A 15775-nucleotide genomic window follows, 5' to 3' on the forward strand; every position below is an offset into this window, starting at 1 on the left:
AGTGAACCAACAATTTAGCTTAAGGAATCAGTCAAAGGAGATGCAGTAGCAAACATTTAAGGGAATATTCCAGAAAGCACAGAATTGATACCTTCCTAAAAAAAAGAAAAATATCTAACGGGCATACCTGTCACACCTGATTAGCTTTAAAAATATATAATTGTTGCAAAGGTAGGTGGCAAGTCAAAAAATAGGACAGAATATTAAAAAACAGCAAAGAATTTCTACAAGATTAATAAGGAGGGACAAATTTGAATGAGAGAGTTAGTCAAACAAATAAGACAGATCGGAAAAATTTCTTCAGATATTTAAAAAGGAAACCATTAACAAAGTAAGTGTTGGTCACACAGAAAATGAGTCTGGGGAATTAGTAAAGAAGTGGCAGATGATTTGAATAGATATTTTGCATTGGTCTTCACTAGAGAAGATAAATGTAGCAGATTGGAATGAAAAATTGCTGCAGTTCACCCATACACTCTTTGAATGTTTGCCTTGTCTTTCCACCAACGTCCCTTTAAGTAACCTTCCCCAATCCATTGTACTGTGGCTCATTCGATCGCAATTACCTCTATTTAGATGCAGAACCCTAGTCTTAGAATCAATTACATCACCCTGTCTTGATGAGGAATTCTTACATATTTTGGTTGCTCATCTCCATGGGGCCTCACACAACTCGATCACCAATTATTCTTTTCTCATCATATAATATTCAATCTAGTCTAGTCAGGCCTGTTCTCTAGTTGGTTCTTCTACATATTAGTTCAGAAAACTGTGATGATGCTGTCACTTTAGCAACGTTATTTTGTCCTTGGGTTTTAAAATTCATAAAGACAGAGGTGCTGAGGGGTCTAGAAAGAGCTGTTTAAAGTCGAGCGGTTTGACCAGTTGCAGCACACCTGGAATATCCCCTTCACCTCTCCCTTTAAAATAAGAAAAGTTAGGGTCTAGTCTACCTTCTTAAAATATTTTCTGCAGGGGTCTGGCCTGGTCCATAACAGATTTTTTTTAAACACAACAGAATTTATTTAAATACTACAGTTGAAACATGAACAAAAGAAAACAGAATTTAGAATAAGTTAACTTGAAAAACCTAACCAACCTGATACAGCAATTTAACTAAGGAACTGCTCCAATCCAGTAACATCCCTTCAACACACCACTTGGCAAAAAGGTAAATTGAAACACAGATCCTTCAGGTAGAAGCAAAGAACATCCAAAGCAATTTCAGAGCGAAAGTCAGTCAGGAAGAATTTGCTGACGCAACCTTTCCTGGACACCATCATCTTGTGACTGCCACAGCTAAATCAAACTAGGAAAAGACCCGAGTTGGGAGAACTGGACACTCCTCTGTGATTGTTAAACTAGGCTCTTTCTAGTCTCCTCAGCACCTCTGCCTTTATGACCTCTCTTAAAAGATTCAAGGACAAAATCACCTTGTTAAAGTGATAGAATCGTCACAAAACCATCCCATATACACATAAATCCTCCTCATTACTAACTCAAAATTACTCATTATTACATTGCATGAATCTCTAATTTCCTGTTTAATACTATTCCCAACATCAGTTTGAGGGTTATATATAGTCCCCTTGATTTTGCAGAAGTGGATACTGCAGATGCTAGAGATTTGAGTCAAGTTTAGAAAGGTACTGGAAAAGCACAGCAGGTCAGGCAGCATCCGAGGAGCAGGAACATTGATGTTTTGGGCAAAAGCCCTTCGGCTTTGAGATATGTTGCCATGACTTATCCTTTTAAATTAATTCATTTTCCTGATGAAGGGCTTTTGCCTGAAATGTGATTTTCCTGCTCCCCGGATGCTGCCTGACCTGCTGTGCTTTTCCAGTACCACTCTAATTTTGCTCCTTGTTTTTGCCCCTTGTGTTTTTTCAGTTTTTCCCATACAGATTCCATATTGTCACAGCTAATATCCTTCATCAATTGTACATTAATGTCTTCTTTAATCAGCAAAGTAACTCAACTGTTTCTTCCTTTTTGTCTGTCCTTCCTAAACACCGACTACCTCTGGATATTCAGTTCCCATTCTTGTCACGCTGAAGCCATAGTATGCTCAACCTGGACTTCCAGGAGCTGTAGCTGGAGTCACTTCTGCACACATGCTGGCTCTGGCTCTGGAACTGTACCCAATGTCCCACAATACAGAAGGAAAAGTACAACACAGCTTTGCGATATTTTGCCATGGCTTACCCCTTTAAATTGAATCTTTTGGAAGATGCTTAATACCAAAATATCAATTACTCTAGGGTCCTTATTCCCTCGTCCTTGTTACTATAGGATATAGCCCTTCCACACCACAAACCACAAACAAAACCAATAAGACTTTACCCCTCTGCATCAATTTCGCACTGTATTCCAAAGGGTCTGAGGTGATTTGACTGAAACGTACAAAATCCTGAGGGGACTTGATGCGCTGAATGTCAAAAGGATGTTTCATCTTAGAGTCATAGAGATGTACAGCATAGAAACTGACCCTTTGGTCCAACCCGTCCATGCCGACCAGATATCACAACCCAATCTAGTCCCACCTGCCAGCACCCGGCCCATATCCCTCTAAACCCTTCCTATTCATATACTCATCCAAATGCCTCTTAAATGTTGCAATTGTACCAGCCTCCACTACTTCCTCTGGCAGCTCATTCCATACGCATACCATCCTCTGTGTGAAAAAGTTGCCCCTTAGGTCTCTTTTATATCTTTCCCCTCTCATCCTAGACCTATGCCCTCTAGTTCTGGACTCCCCAACCCCAGGGAAAAGACTTTGTCTATTTATCCTATCCATGCCCCTCATAATTTTGCAAACCTCTATAAGGTCACCCCTTAGCCTCTGACGCTCTAGCGAAAACAGCCCCAGCCTGTTTAGCCTCTCCCTGTAGCTCACATCCTCCAACCCTGGCAACATCCTTGTAAATCTTGTGGAAGAATCTAGGAGTAGGGTCATGGTTTAAAAATAAGGGGTTGCCCATTTATAACATAGATGAGGAAACATTTTTATTTATCCTAAAGAGGTAATTAATTTATTCTGCCACATTACACAATATAACCTACTCTGTGCTGAAATACATTCTCGAAAGTATTCTTTGAAATCATCATTCAGAGTATAATTGATAATCTGATTTTTCTAATTTATATGTAGATTAAAGTCATCTATGATTGTCTCTTTATCACAATCACCATAAGACCATAAGATGTAAGTGCAGAATTAGGTCATTCTGACCATTACATCTGTTCCACCGTTTGATCATGACTGACACATTTATTCACATCATTTTCCTGCCTTGTCCCCATAACTCTTGGTCCTCTTACTAATCAAGAACCTGCCCATCTCTGTTTTAGAGACATTCAATAACTTATTTCTTCTTGCATATTTCTTCTTGCACATCTTGACCCACACTGCATTCACTGTTAGGGAGCCTGTAGACTACGCCCAATAGTAACTCATTTACCTACTAGTCATCATCTCCAACTAAACTGGATTGCTTCCTGACCACCTGACACAAGATCTCCTCTAACTATTGGAGATGCCATTCTTGATTAACAGTGTTAACCTCCACCATTATCCAATTTTTCTCTTTAAATGTTATATACCCCTGAATATTCAGGACTCAATCTTTGTCATTGTTATTGTAACAAAATGACTATTGACTCTGTAATAACTATGAGATTTTAAAAACATATAATGTGCACTATGCTTTTTTTACTCTGTTATGGATGTTGCACACATGCGGCTTTTAGCTTTGTCCTTTTTGTTTGCTTTGTAACATCCAGTCTTCATTGTTGGTGTGTTCCTCTTTGTTTTCTTTTTACCTCTTCTTGCATTCTCTGAGCCTCATTTCCCATATTATTGTTTTCCTCTCCAAACTTGTCTCTTTAGTGTATTACATCTTTCCACATTTGATCCCTTGAGCCCACACTTTCCCAACACTATTTAGTTAAAAACTCTTTCTACTTTCTCAGCTACACGTTCAAAGAATGGCTTTCTAATTTATTGCCTACTTTCCCACAATCTGTGTGCATAATCTGTTTCTTAGTTCTGTTTGTGTTGTTGGTATCTACATGGACCATGCAGTCCTGACTTTCTCCCACTTAATCCTACCCCCTCACTGCAATTTCCGTTCCTGAGATGATTTCCCGAATCTTGGCACCATCCATTTTGTCTCCAGTTTATAAATACTGAGCCAAAGCTGCTCAAACTTCAAATACTACTGCAGCACTTTAAGCGATCATCTAAAAACTTGTGATGATTCTTGCTTCTATCACTCTCTCAGGCAATGAGTTCCAGATACCCACCACCTGCTGTGTGAAAAAAATTCTCCCTTAAATCTATGCCCCTTGGATATTGATTCCGCATCTAAGAGGAAACATTTCTTCCTATGTACGGCGGCACGGTGGCACAGTGGTTAGCACTGCTGCCTCACAGCGCCAGAGACCTAGGTTCAATTCCCGACTCAGGCGACTGACTGTGTGGAGTTTGCATGTTCTCCCCGTGTCTGCGTGGGTTTCCTCCGGGTGCTCCGGTTTCCTCCCACACTCCAAAGATGTGCGGGTCAGGTGAATTGGCCATGCTAAATTGCCCGTAGTGTTAGGTAAGGGGTAAATATAGGGGTATGGGTGGGTTGCGCTTCGGTGGGTCGGTGTGGACTTGTTGGGTCGAAGGGCCTGTTTCCACACTGTAAGTAATCTAATCTAATCTTATCTATAGCCCTCATCATATCATACATCCCATTTAGGTTCTCCTCTGCCTTTTCTGCTCTAAGGAAATCAACCCTATTTAATCTCTATTTAATCTCTCTTCATATCCGAAATGCTTCAAATTTCTGGTGAATCTCTTCTGCACTTTCCCCAGTGCAGTCACACTTTTCCTATAATATGGCAAACTGAACTGCACATAATACTCAAGCTGTGTTTGGGCGGCACGGTGGCACAGTGGTTAGCACTGCTGCCTCACAGCGCCAGGGACCTGGGTTCAATTCCCACCTCAGGCAACTGACTGTGTGGAGTTTGCACGTTCTCCCTGTGTCTGCGTGGGTTTCCTCCGGGTGCTCCGGTTTCCTCCCACAGTCCAAAGATGTGCAGGTCAGGTGAATTGGCGATGCTAAAATTGCCCGTAGTGTTAGGTAAGGGGTATATGTAGGGGTATGGGTGGGTTGCACTTTGGCGTGTCGGTGTGGACTTGTTGGGCCGAAGGGCCTGTTTCCACACTGTAAGTAATCTAAAATAATCTAATCTAATGTTATATACAGCACCTTCATAATTCCTATGATCTTATATTCAATGCCTTGACTAATAGAGGCAAGTATCCTGTATGCCTTCTTAACTACGTTTCCTACTAAGGAACTATGACATGCACACCAGCGGCCCTGATCATCTGTACTTCCTAGGGTTCAGCCATATTCATCCATCACGCAAGGACCTACAGAACCCATGACCAGTGACATGAAATTTCCTAGGTAAACAATAAAGCTCATCAGCATGGGATTACCAACAATGATGATTCAACATTTACTTATTTGCCTTGTTTGTCCTACCAAAATGCATCACTTCACACCATTTTAAAAAATTTGTTCATGACACATGGGTATTGTTGATTGGCAGCATAAATTACCCATCGAGGATTAAATGCCACAACCATGGAAGGAACTAGTGTGGACTATGTATATATTGGGTGTGGGAGCTTGCACTCCCTTTTTGATTTCCTTACAGACCTTCTTCTCTGTTTTTGGTTGCACTTCGGTCGCATGCTCCTGACCTTTGGGCACCCGGTGCAGAGGAGGAAGGATAGGTCAGAGGATTTCCTGGTGGGTCTGCTCTTGGGCCTGACCAAACTACCATAAACAGGTCCAGGTAGCGAGCCTGGAAGGAGTCGTTTTGGCCGACTGCCTGCCCCTCTTCCGTGGGTATGGAGAAGGAGCACGTGATATCCACCAACACCTTTGAGATGTTCAGGGAAAGGTGGGCACTGCAGGGTGTGGAGTGCATTGTTTCCCTCTTCAACTCTATTTTGATTTAATCCCTGCCCTCCCCTTCACTGTTTGATCACACAGCATTGCCCTTTGATGAGAAGGGCATTGCTTGTCACTGGCCACTTGGGTGTTTCCTTTCTTCCTGGTGGTGGGAGTTGAATAAAGATTCGTACACCTGTAGTCTTTCACTGTTTCACACCTGCACACACACATGGGTGCTGGGGTAACTATAAGCACTACCACCTAACTGTGGTAATGTAGGAAAGGGAAAGAATAGAAAAAAAATGAAGGAACTAGTGCTTCCAAATAAACCTTTTGGACTATAACCTGATGCTGTGCGATTTTTAACTTGTTCTTTATGTCAACAGAGTCAGCTTGTCTAGACCTCTGTAAGGTCCTGACTTTAACTCTAAGCGGCAGAACAAGAGACATCTGTAGTGGGAAGATGGTAAAGGTGCGTGAGAAGTATCAGTCGTTTTGAATGAGTGCTATGCATTACCCCAATGTAGAGCAATTCACGAAGAATTTCCAAGCTGTTGCACCCTTTCTGATCACGTGGTTTTCAACGGCGATGGTCGGAGCAGCTCGCGGCGGGCTTTGCTGGGGGCGGGGGCAGGGAGTGAGCCTTGAGGAGGAGTGTGGGAGCGCGTGGCGGGGGCGTGCTTCAGGCGGGGCTGCTGTTGCTGCTATGGTAACGGGGCCAGTCCCGCACTGCTTTGACTGGGGCAGTCTGTCCATGGCGAAGGCTCATTACGGCTGCGGCTGAAGGAGCGGCCGCCTTTCTCGTCACTTTTTAAACGAGTCGCAACCGTCATGTTTCAGGCCCGTGATCAGGACACGCGAGCCAGGTAAGACTTCCCGTTACGCCCCGGCACAGTTTCGGGTTCTGTCTGTAGGCAAGCTCGAGGCCGAAGGCCTTGGCTCCATCAGCGGCTTTGGGAACCAACAATGTCAGTTGACGATGGGAAAGAAATTATTCATCTGAGATCCTCGGTATTTTGCTTTTACTTGAGTCTCTCAGGTTCAGGGATTGGCAAGGAATGAACTTGCATCTCTCTAATCTCCTGTCCTGCCCTTTTCATCTTGTCCATGAGATCCATCTTCAACTCAGTTGGCTTTATTCCATCTAAATTGCCAACCATCCAAATTCCTCATGTTCTGATATCCGCATTAGCCTGTTTTCTCTTCTATTTATGTCCCTCTGCCCTTTACATCCACTGCCATCACCTGTCCTCAAAGATGTAATCCTGTACCCCACCATTCTCACAGACTATTGCATTACTGCCCTTTCCTTATACCTGGTGCCCCCCAAGAATCTATCCTTGTTCTGTCATGTTTTTTGTTTACCTTCTACTGCTGACATCATCCAAAAGTGATGTGTTAGTTTTCACATGTCCACTGATAATATGCTGCTCTACCTCATCATCCTCCCTCTCCATTTCAGTAATTTTCTGCAATTAAAATTTGGAAAATGAAAGTCATTATCTTCAATTGCAGCTGCAAATTTCATTTGCTAACTTGAGAGCCCACTCCTTTCTGTAAAAATTGTCTGAAGCTGAACAATTTTGTTCTATTTAACCCCAAGATAAGTTTGTAACCATATTGCCACACCATCTTTGATGGTAGATATGCCAATCTCAAGAATATCACTTTAACCACCTTACACTAGCTCAGCTGTTGTCATCCATGTCATAGAGTCCTCTGTTTTTGTTTACTTTTAGATTTAACGATTCCAGTATATTCCTGACAAGCCTCTTACATTTTACCCCATCTCCACTCAGAAATGTAAAATCATCCAACACAATGCTGCCTGTGCAGTTTCTCACACCAACTCCTGTTCACAGATCACTGCTGTGCTTGCTGACCTATGATGACTTGATTTAAAATTTCATTCTCCTTTTGAAATCCCCTACTGGTCTTACTCCTGCCTATGTGCATGATGTAAGGAATTAAGGAGTTGGACAACTTGTATTTGTGATAAGGTACCACACATCAGGTACTTAATAAGATAAGCCCATGGTGTTGGAAGTAGTACCTCAGCATGGATAGAGGATTTTCTAATTAATAGATTTGGGTTAAGGAGGGCATTTTTCAGGATGGTAATGTATAATGACAGGAGTGTGAGGGCCACAATGATTTACAATGTAGATTAATGGCATGGTTGAGTAAAGTGAATGTACTGTAGCCAAGATTGTGGATGACACAAAAATAGGTGTGAATGCAAGTAATGAGGACGATACAGAGTCTGCAGCGGGATATAGACAGTTAAGCAAGTAGACAAACATTGGCAGGTGAAATATAACTTGGGAAAACATTAAGTTCTGTGCTTTGGCAGGAAGAACAGAGGAGCTGAAGATTATTTAATTGAAGAAAGACTGCAGAAAAGTACGTAACAACCGAAGGGTTTGGTACTGTTTGTGCATGAATCACAAAATGTTAGCATCTAAATTCAGTGGATAGTGAGAAGGTAAATGGAATGTTGGCATTTAGCTTTATAGGTAATTGAGTATAAAGGCAGGGAGACTTTGCAAAAACTAGACAAAACACTAGTCAGACCACAGCAGGAATATCGTGAACTATTCTGGGTTCCTTATCTAAGGAACGGTATCCTGGCATTGACAGCCGTCCAGAGAAGGTTCCCTCTATTTTTACTAATTATGGAGGTTTTGTCTTATGAGGTGAAGTTACATCAGTTCAGCCTGTACTCATTAGAATTTAGGAAAATGAGGAGCCGTAATTGAAATATACGTAGATCTTTGGCTGCTCGACAGGGCAGATGCAGAAAGGTTGTTTGCCCTTGAGAGAGTGAAGGACAAGACTGCATAATCTCAGAGTAAGGGGTTGCACATTTAAACTACGGATGAGGAGGAATTTCTTCTCTCGGATGGCATTGAATCAGTGGAATTCCTTGCAGAAGACTGTTAAGGCTGGGTCATTAAGTAGATTCAAAGTGTAGACTTTTAATTGGGGAGAAAATCAAGGTTTATGAGGAAAAGGCAAGAAAGTGGAGTTAGGATTATCGAATCACCTCTGCTGTCATCAAATGGCAGAGCAGACGCAATGGGATAAATGATCTACTTCTGCTCCTTTTTATCTTGTGATCCCTTTCCTCATTTAAAGAGGATGGGGTGGAGAGTGGGAAGGGAGTGCAGATTTTATGTTTATGACTTGAATCATTACCTTCCAGAAGTGTAAAAACATTTAGAAAACTCGAATTTCTGAACCTTAGTGAGGGTGAGGAAAGCAGAGTCTCAGAAGTGTCACCAATCCACACTGAAGGGACCATTTTAGTTATGGTCAAAGACTCTGGTATACTTCGGCCAAGGTCTTCCAATTGCCAACTCCCCAACTTCTCAGGATCATCCAACCCTGACTTAGGCTCAGAGGCCCAGCTATTCTGAGTGGTTGTGGGAGTATAGATGGATCGTGTGGAAGACAAGATTCCTGTTTGGGAACTTGAAACTTTTAACACGTATTTGGAGCCCTTTGTTTTTAAAAAAAAGTCCCCACCTCTGGGTGCCAACAGACTTCACTTTGAATTGCACAGGAAAAGTTGGAGGTCCTAAGATAATGAGACCATAACACATAAGAGCAAAAAGTAAACCATTCAGCCATTAAGTCTGCTGTAGTTCAATGGGATCATGACTGATCAAACAATCCTCATTCCACTTTCCTGACTCTTCCCCACAGTCATTGATTTCCATTTAATAACTGAAAATCTTTCTAATTCAGCCTTGACTATACAATTTCTATAGCTTTTTGCAGTGAAGAATTCCACAAATTGATTCCACACTGAGAGAAGAAAATCCTCCTCTTTGGGCAACCCCTTACTTTGAGATTATGCCCTTTTGTCCTAAACTCTACCAAAAGGGAAACAATCTCTAACCCTTAAGAGAATGTATGCTTCAGCAAGGTAATCTTTTATTCCTGTAAACTCTAATGAGTACCTGGGATCGACCTACTGAAGCTTCTTTGGACTGTCTCCTGTGCCAACATATCTTTGCTTGGATACGGGACCAAAACATTTCACAGTATTCTAGGTGTGACCTTGTATGATTTTAGCAAGATTTCCCTCTTGTCTTTTTATACTCCAGTTTCTTTGAAGAAAAGACTCACATTCAGTTTGCCTTCCCTTTCACCCATTCTACTTTATGCTAGCTTTTTGTGATTTCTGCACGAGGAACCCCATGTTCCTCTGTGCTGGAATTTTCTGTGGTCATCTAAGTTGTGCAGTCAACATCAATATGAAGAAATGGCTAATATCAGCTATTGGCACCGGCACCATCTTCTCCACATCTTCCAACATTAGAACAGCAAAGGAACCCTGCAGAATTCAAGCCAAAGTATTTTAGCTTCATTGATGACTTGAAGCTAAATGATGTAGTATGAAAAGTTTGATCCCTACAAAACTAACTTGCTGATGGGGTAGACAATAGATAAAGTTGAGCAAGAGACATCTGATTCACTTTCTCCTGAATTATCCCCACTGCAGTTCATGAATTTGTCACGCTTGTCAACTATCTGGATTTCTGCAACACTGCTAAAAGAAAAAGCAAGGTTGCCATCACAATTACTAATCGCAACATCTAACAAGGCATGGAAAAGATCCTCTATGACAATTTTTATCTCCTAAAACACTCATCATTCTGCACTTTCTAAAAGTAAAACTTTTTTCTATCTTTTCCAGAGACAGTCAAATAAAATATATTCAGAGCACTGTTGTAAATGTGGAAAAGCACTTTGGTGAGATCTGCACCTTATTTGCAGCCTATGTAAGGAAAACTGCAAGACTACGTGATAAGTCTGACCTCCTGGTTAAAGAACTCCGAGAGTACTCTGAAACAGAAACTCCTAATGTAAAATATGGTCTAAGTAGCTTTGCAGATCACTTTGCTTTAATTCAAGATTATCGACATGCAGAGGTGAGTTACTGAAAATATTTGCTAAATGCATTCTCAACATTTTTGCATTTATTGGTATACATGTTACAACACTGTCTTTTAACACCTGATTTTGATCTGCATAAAGTTTGCTATAATGGAATTAAGTCACTTTTTTTAAACTACTAGATATTTTAAAATCTTTTGCTTTATCTATGAAGCAACAGCTGTTATTCAACATCAATTATCAGTCCCCCTCCAAAGCAGAAGGATTCCAACAATGGAAGTTGAAATTGGGACAATGGCCAGTATTCATCTGAAGTTAGAGTTGTGAAGTAATTCATGTTGGCAGTAAGCGATGAGAGATGTTCTAAAAGGAGTGCAGGAGGAGAGGGACCTGTGTATTTACACACAATCATTGAAGGTGTCAGGGAAGGTTGAGAGGATACAGTTATGAAAATATTTTATTACTGACAGTCATATCGTATACAAAAATAAATTTTATATTATTAAGTTTTGTATTGAATGATGGTGTGGCCTCAACTGGAGAACTACATCTAGTTTCACACTTTAGGAAGGAAGCAATGACAATAGCAAGAGGTTATAATTAGATTAGATTACTTAGTGTGGATGCAGGCCCTTCGGCCCAACAACTCCACACCAACCCTCCGAAGAGCAACCCACCCAGACCCATTCCACTATATTTACCCCTTCACCTAACACTACGGGCAATTTAGCATGGCCAATTCACTTAACCTGAACATATTTGAACTGTAGGAGGAAATCGGAGCACCCGGAGGAAACCCACGGCGGGAATTGAACCCGGGTCCCTGGTGTGTGCCACTGTGCTGTCCGTATCTGGAATGTGTAGACTGTAGGCAGATTTCAATTAATGCACTTGAGGAGTTGGATTATTATCTGAAAAGGAAAATTTATGTAGGGCACTGGGGAGAGGGCAAAGGAGTGGCATTAGGTAAATTGTTCATTTGGAGAGCAAGCAATGGCAAAAGAGTTCAAATTACATTTTTTTTATGCTGTAACTACTTTGATTCTCTAATTTGTGCTAAAATCAAAAAAGAATGTTGTCCACCAGCAAACTTCTGCTGTACCTAATCAAGAAGAGGGGTGCAACTAAACAATTTGGGCTATACTTCTGTTTTTTTACACTATTGACCTGAGGTCATTTTCAAACACTTAGATGCTGATTAATTGGAAGTTTTGTCTTTGAAAACATTTAATGGAATTTTAAAATTCTAATTATTTGCATGATGAAATCCAGAAATTATTTAAGGATCCTAGATTTAAAAATACAGACATAACTTAGTGCTCAGAAACAACAGCCAATTTGCCGCAACAGATTTAACTGGTCTTCTGCTTAATATGCGTTTTCCACGAACCATCTTTATCTAACCCTTGCATGCATTTATCTAAGATGACCTGAAACACATCAATGTTAATTGCTTCAAATATTCCTATAGGTTGAGAGTTCTGCATTCTTTTAACTCTTTTATTTTTATTAAAGATATTTCTCTAGAATGTCCCTTTTTTTAAAAATCTATTTGTATTTTATCTTTATAAGCCTCTAATTTGATCTCTTCCCACAAATGGAGAGCGATGACTGACTATTGTTGGACAAAAAAAGAAAACATTTTATTAAAATTTGTGTTTTGGACTCCTCAACCATTTGCAAGGATCTCTGTTTTAGAGGAAAATTAACCGAATGAGAGTTGCTGTGTGAGAAGAGAATATTGATTGGTTGGCAAGTTAACTCTGGTACAGCCAGTGTCATGGAGAATGTATCAATCTGATTCTATTTGCCAACCAATCATACAATGTAAAGGTTGGTATTCTTGCACATTTTCCAGATGAGTGCAAGATGGAAAAACTTTGACAACATTGCCTTTTTCCAACAATACTGAATGTATAAATTACCAAACAATTCAATGATTTTTTTTTATTTTTGAATATGCCTCATGTTAAACATTTAATTCCTTTCTCTTTATTTAGGTTTACCTTTTTTCAATGTGTGTCCTACTATTCTGCTTTCTCCAGTTATGACAGTTGATAGAGTAAGATTGAGAGTATTAAGGTCCATACCTGAGACTTGAGTACAAAATCCAGCCTAACATTTCAGGTACTAATGGAGTACTTCATCTTTGCAAGTGTTATCTTCCACGCGAAGCAATTAACTGAGGCACCCATCTTGGTTAGCCAAATATGCAGTAAACGACTCCATGGCACTTCAAAATTCGCCGTCTTGGAATTTCCCCATTTTCGGATAAGATGTAGTGTTCAGGGAGAGGTGGCATATGTACTTGTGAGCCATAAAATGAACTCTGACCTGAGTAAATATGGGGATAGTGTGGTGCTGGCAAAGCACAGCACAGCACGTCAGGCAGCATCCAAAGAGCGGAGTATTGACATATTGAGCAAAAATCCCTTCATCAGGAATGATGCTGCCTGATTCCTCGGATGCTGCTTGACCTGCTGTGCCTTTCCAGCACCACGCTATCGGCTCCAATCTGCAGTCCTCACTTTTACCTAGTCTGAGTGAATATATCTGTGCATTTGTATCATAAATTGGCTTTAGAACAGCATGGCATACTAGATATGCTGTATTTTTGCTTACAAAGTCAATGTGGCAGTCATTGTTCTGAATACACACCAGGTAGACCCACAAAAGGTCCATTGCCAGTTCTGGCCATTTCTATATACAAGTATAGTTGGTGGCAGTAAAATATTACATTTGCCATTAGCTGCTTTCATGTAATGAGTAAAAGTGACTCTTTGAATTCTGATTGTAAAAAAGAATAAAATTCATCCATTCGTGCAGCAGCCTCTAAAATGCCTAGCCAACATACTTTGGGCTCACATCCACTTCCTTGAGTTGTCAGTGGGAATAAATTCTTTTAAGTGCAATTTTTATCTATGTAATTTTTAATGCCCTAATTAAACAAATCAGTCACATTACATCAAGTTAGAAAGCAAATTTCAGTTCTGCTTGCCATGGAGAGAGTGCAGAGGAGATTGTTCGTGGGGTGAAAAGTTTCAGGAAAAGATAGAGAAACTGGATAGGCTGGGTTTATTTTCTTTGGAGCAGAGGAGTGAGATGGAACTTGATTGAGGTTTACAAAATTGAAAGGCAGGGATAGAGTAGATCATGATAATCTCTTTCCCCATGGCAGGTGTATCTGAGACCAGAGCACATAAGTTCAAGGTGAGAAACAAGTGGTTTAGAGGAGATCTGGAAAAAAACTTTCATGGTAACGTACGGAATGTGCTGCCTGAGGGGTTTGTTGAGGCGGATACTCGTGCAACATTTTAAGAATCTAGGTGAGTACTTAAAATGCTGAGGCACAGTAGACAATGGACTATATGCAAATAAATGAGATTTGTGTAGTATAATGTTTGTATATTGGCATAAATATGGTGGGCTGAAGATCCTGTTTCTATGCTGTATGACTCTGATTCTTAATCTGTTTACAATTTGCCTTTTGGTTGCATAGGTTGAAAGACTAGAAGCTAAAGTTGTAGAACCTTTGAAGAAATATGGTTCCATAACCAAGTTGAAAAAGGTATGTTCAGTGTGCATAAGGAATTATTAGACTTCATATTTATGAAAAATTATGTAATAATATGGATGTTTTAAACATAGAGCATATGAAGTTCTAATATTTTGTAATATAAATGCTTAAACATTTCATTCCCTGTATTTAAGATTCATAAACTTTCATATCTCACTGGGGTATCACATTTGAAATCAAGCATTGCCATTCCCATAGTTGTCCAAAAATTTAAGCTCTTATAAAAGTAAATACAATTTAACTGTGTTTTAATCCCAAAATGACAGCATGGAACAGGTTTCTGTACTCAATAAGGATGACTATTTATCTGTAAGAAACAGATTCTAGCTACAATTAAATAATTATAGAGTCATTGAGTTCTACAGCATGGAGACGGGCCTTCGGCCCAAACTGGTCCATGCCAACCAAAATATCTGTCCGTGCTAATGCCATTTCCTGCATTTGGCCCATATCCTTCTAATCCCTTCCTATCCATGTATTTGTCCAAATACCTTTTTTAAACATTGTTAATGTACCTACCTCAACCATTTTCACTAGCTGCTCATTCCATGTGGGTACCATGTTGCCCCTCAGGTTCCCTTTTATCCTTTTCCCTTTAACTTTACTAATGCCCTCCAGTCCTCGAATCCCCAACCCTGGCAAAAAGACTGAATGCATTCACACTTTCCATGTCTCTCATGATCTTATACTCTTCTTTAAGATCCCACTTCAGTCTCCTACACTCTAAAGAAAAACATGCTAACTTGTCCAACCTCCCCTTATAGCTTAGATCATTAAATCCTGGCAATATCCTTGTAAATTTCTTCTGCACTCTTTGCAGTTTAATAACATTCTTCTGAAAGCAAGGTGACATAAACGGGACACAATACTCCCAGGTGCAGCCTCACCCAATGTCCTATAACATAACTTCCCAACTTCTGTACTCAGTGCCCTAACTGAAAGTCAGTGTGTCAAAGCCTTCTTCAATGCCCTATCTACCTGTGACTCCACTTTTAGAGAACTGTGAACCTGAACTCTAAAATCCCTCTGTTTACCCTACATTCCTTAAGGCCCTATCATTCACCATGAAGCACCTACCTTGATTTGACTTTACAAAATGCAAGACCTTACACTTTTTTATATTAAACTCCACTTGCCATTTCTCAGCCCACTTCTCCAGGTGATTCGGATTTTGCTGCAATTTCTGTTCGAATCATAGAGATGTACAGCATGGAAACACCCTTCGGTCCAATTCGTTCATGCCAACCCAATCAAGTCCCACCTGCCAGCACCGGCCCATATCCCTCAATCCTTCCTATTCACATACCCATCCAGATGCCTTTTAAATGTTGCA

The 15775-nt window shown here is 40.4% G+C and overlaps 2 protein-coding genes across 3 annotated transcripts in view; one reads left to right on the forward strand and one right to left on the reverse strand.

Annotated features, from left to right (window-relative positions):
* The window catches only part of LOC132815021 (RNA-binding protein 12-like), a 129019-nt gene that overhangs the window by 26952 nt on the left and 86292 nt on the right, over nucleotides 1-15775 (reverse strand). The window lies entirely within an intron of this gene.
* cibar1 (CBY1 interacting BAR domain containing 1) overlaps nucleotides 6636-15775 on the forward strand; it is a 66635-nt gene continuing 57495 nt past the window's right edge. The window contains exons 1-3 of the mRNA XM_060824422.1: nucleotides 6636-6826; nucleotides 10666-10900; nucleotides 14365-14433. Of these exons, the coding sequence (XP_060680405.1) occupies nucleotides 6792-6826; nucleotides 10666-10900; nucleotides 14365-14433 (339 nt within the window). The 5' untranslated portion in view covers nucleotides 6636-6791. The remainder of the gene's footprint in view (nucleotides 6827-10665; nucleotides 10901-14364; nucleotides 14434-15775) is intronic.

Source organism: Hemiscyllium ocellatum, chromosome 4 (assembly GCF_020745735.1).
Source record: "Hemiscyllium ocellatum isolate sHemOce1 chromosome 4, sHemOce1.pat.X.cur, whole genome shotgun sequence".
NCBI lineage: Eukaryota > Metazoa > Chordata > Chondrichthyes > Orectolobiformes > Hemiscylliidae > Hemiscyllium > Hemiscyllium ocellatum.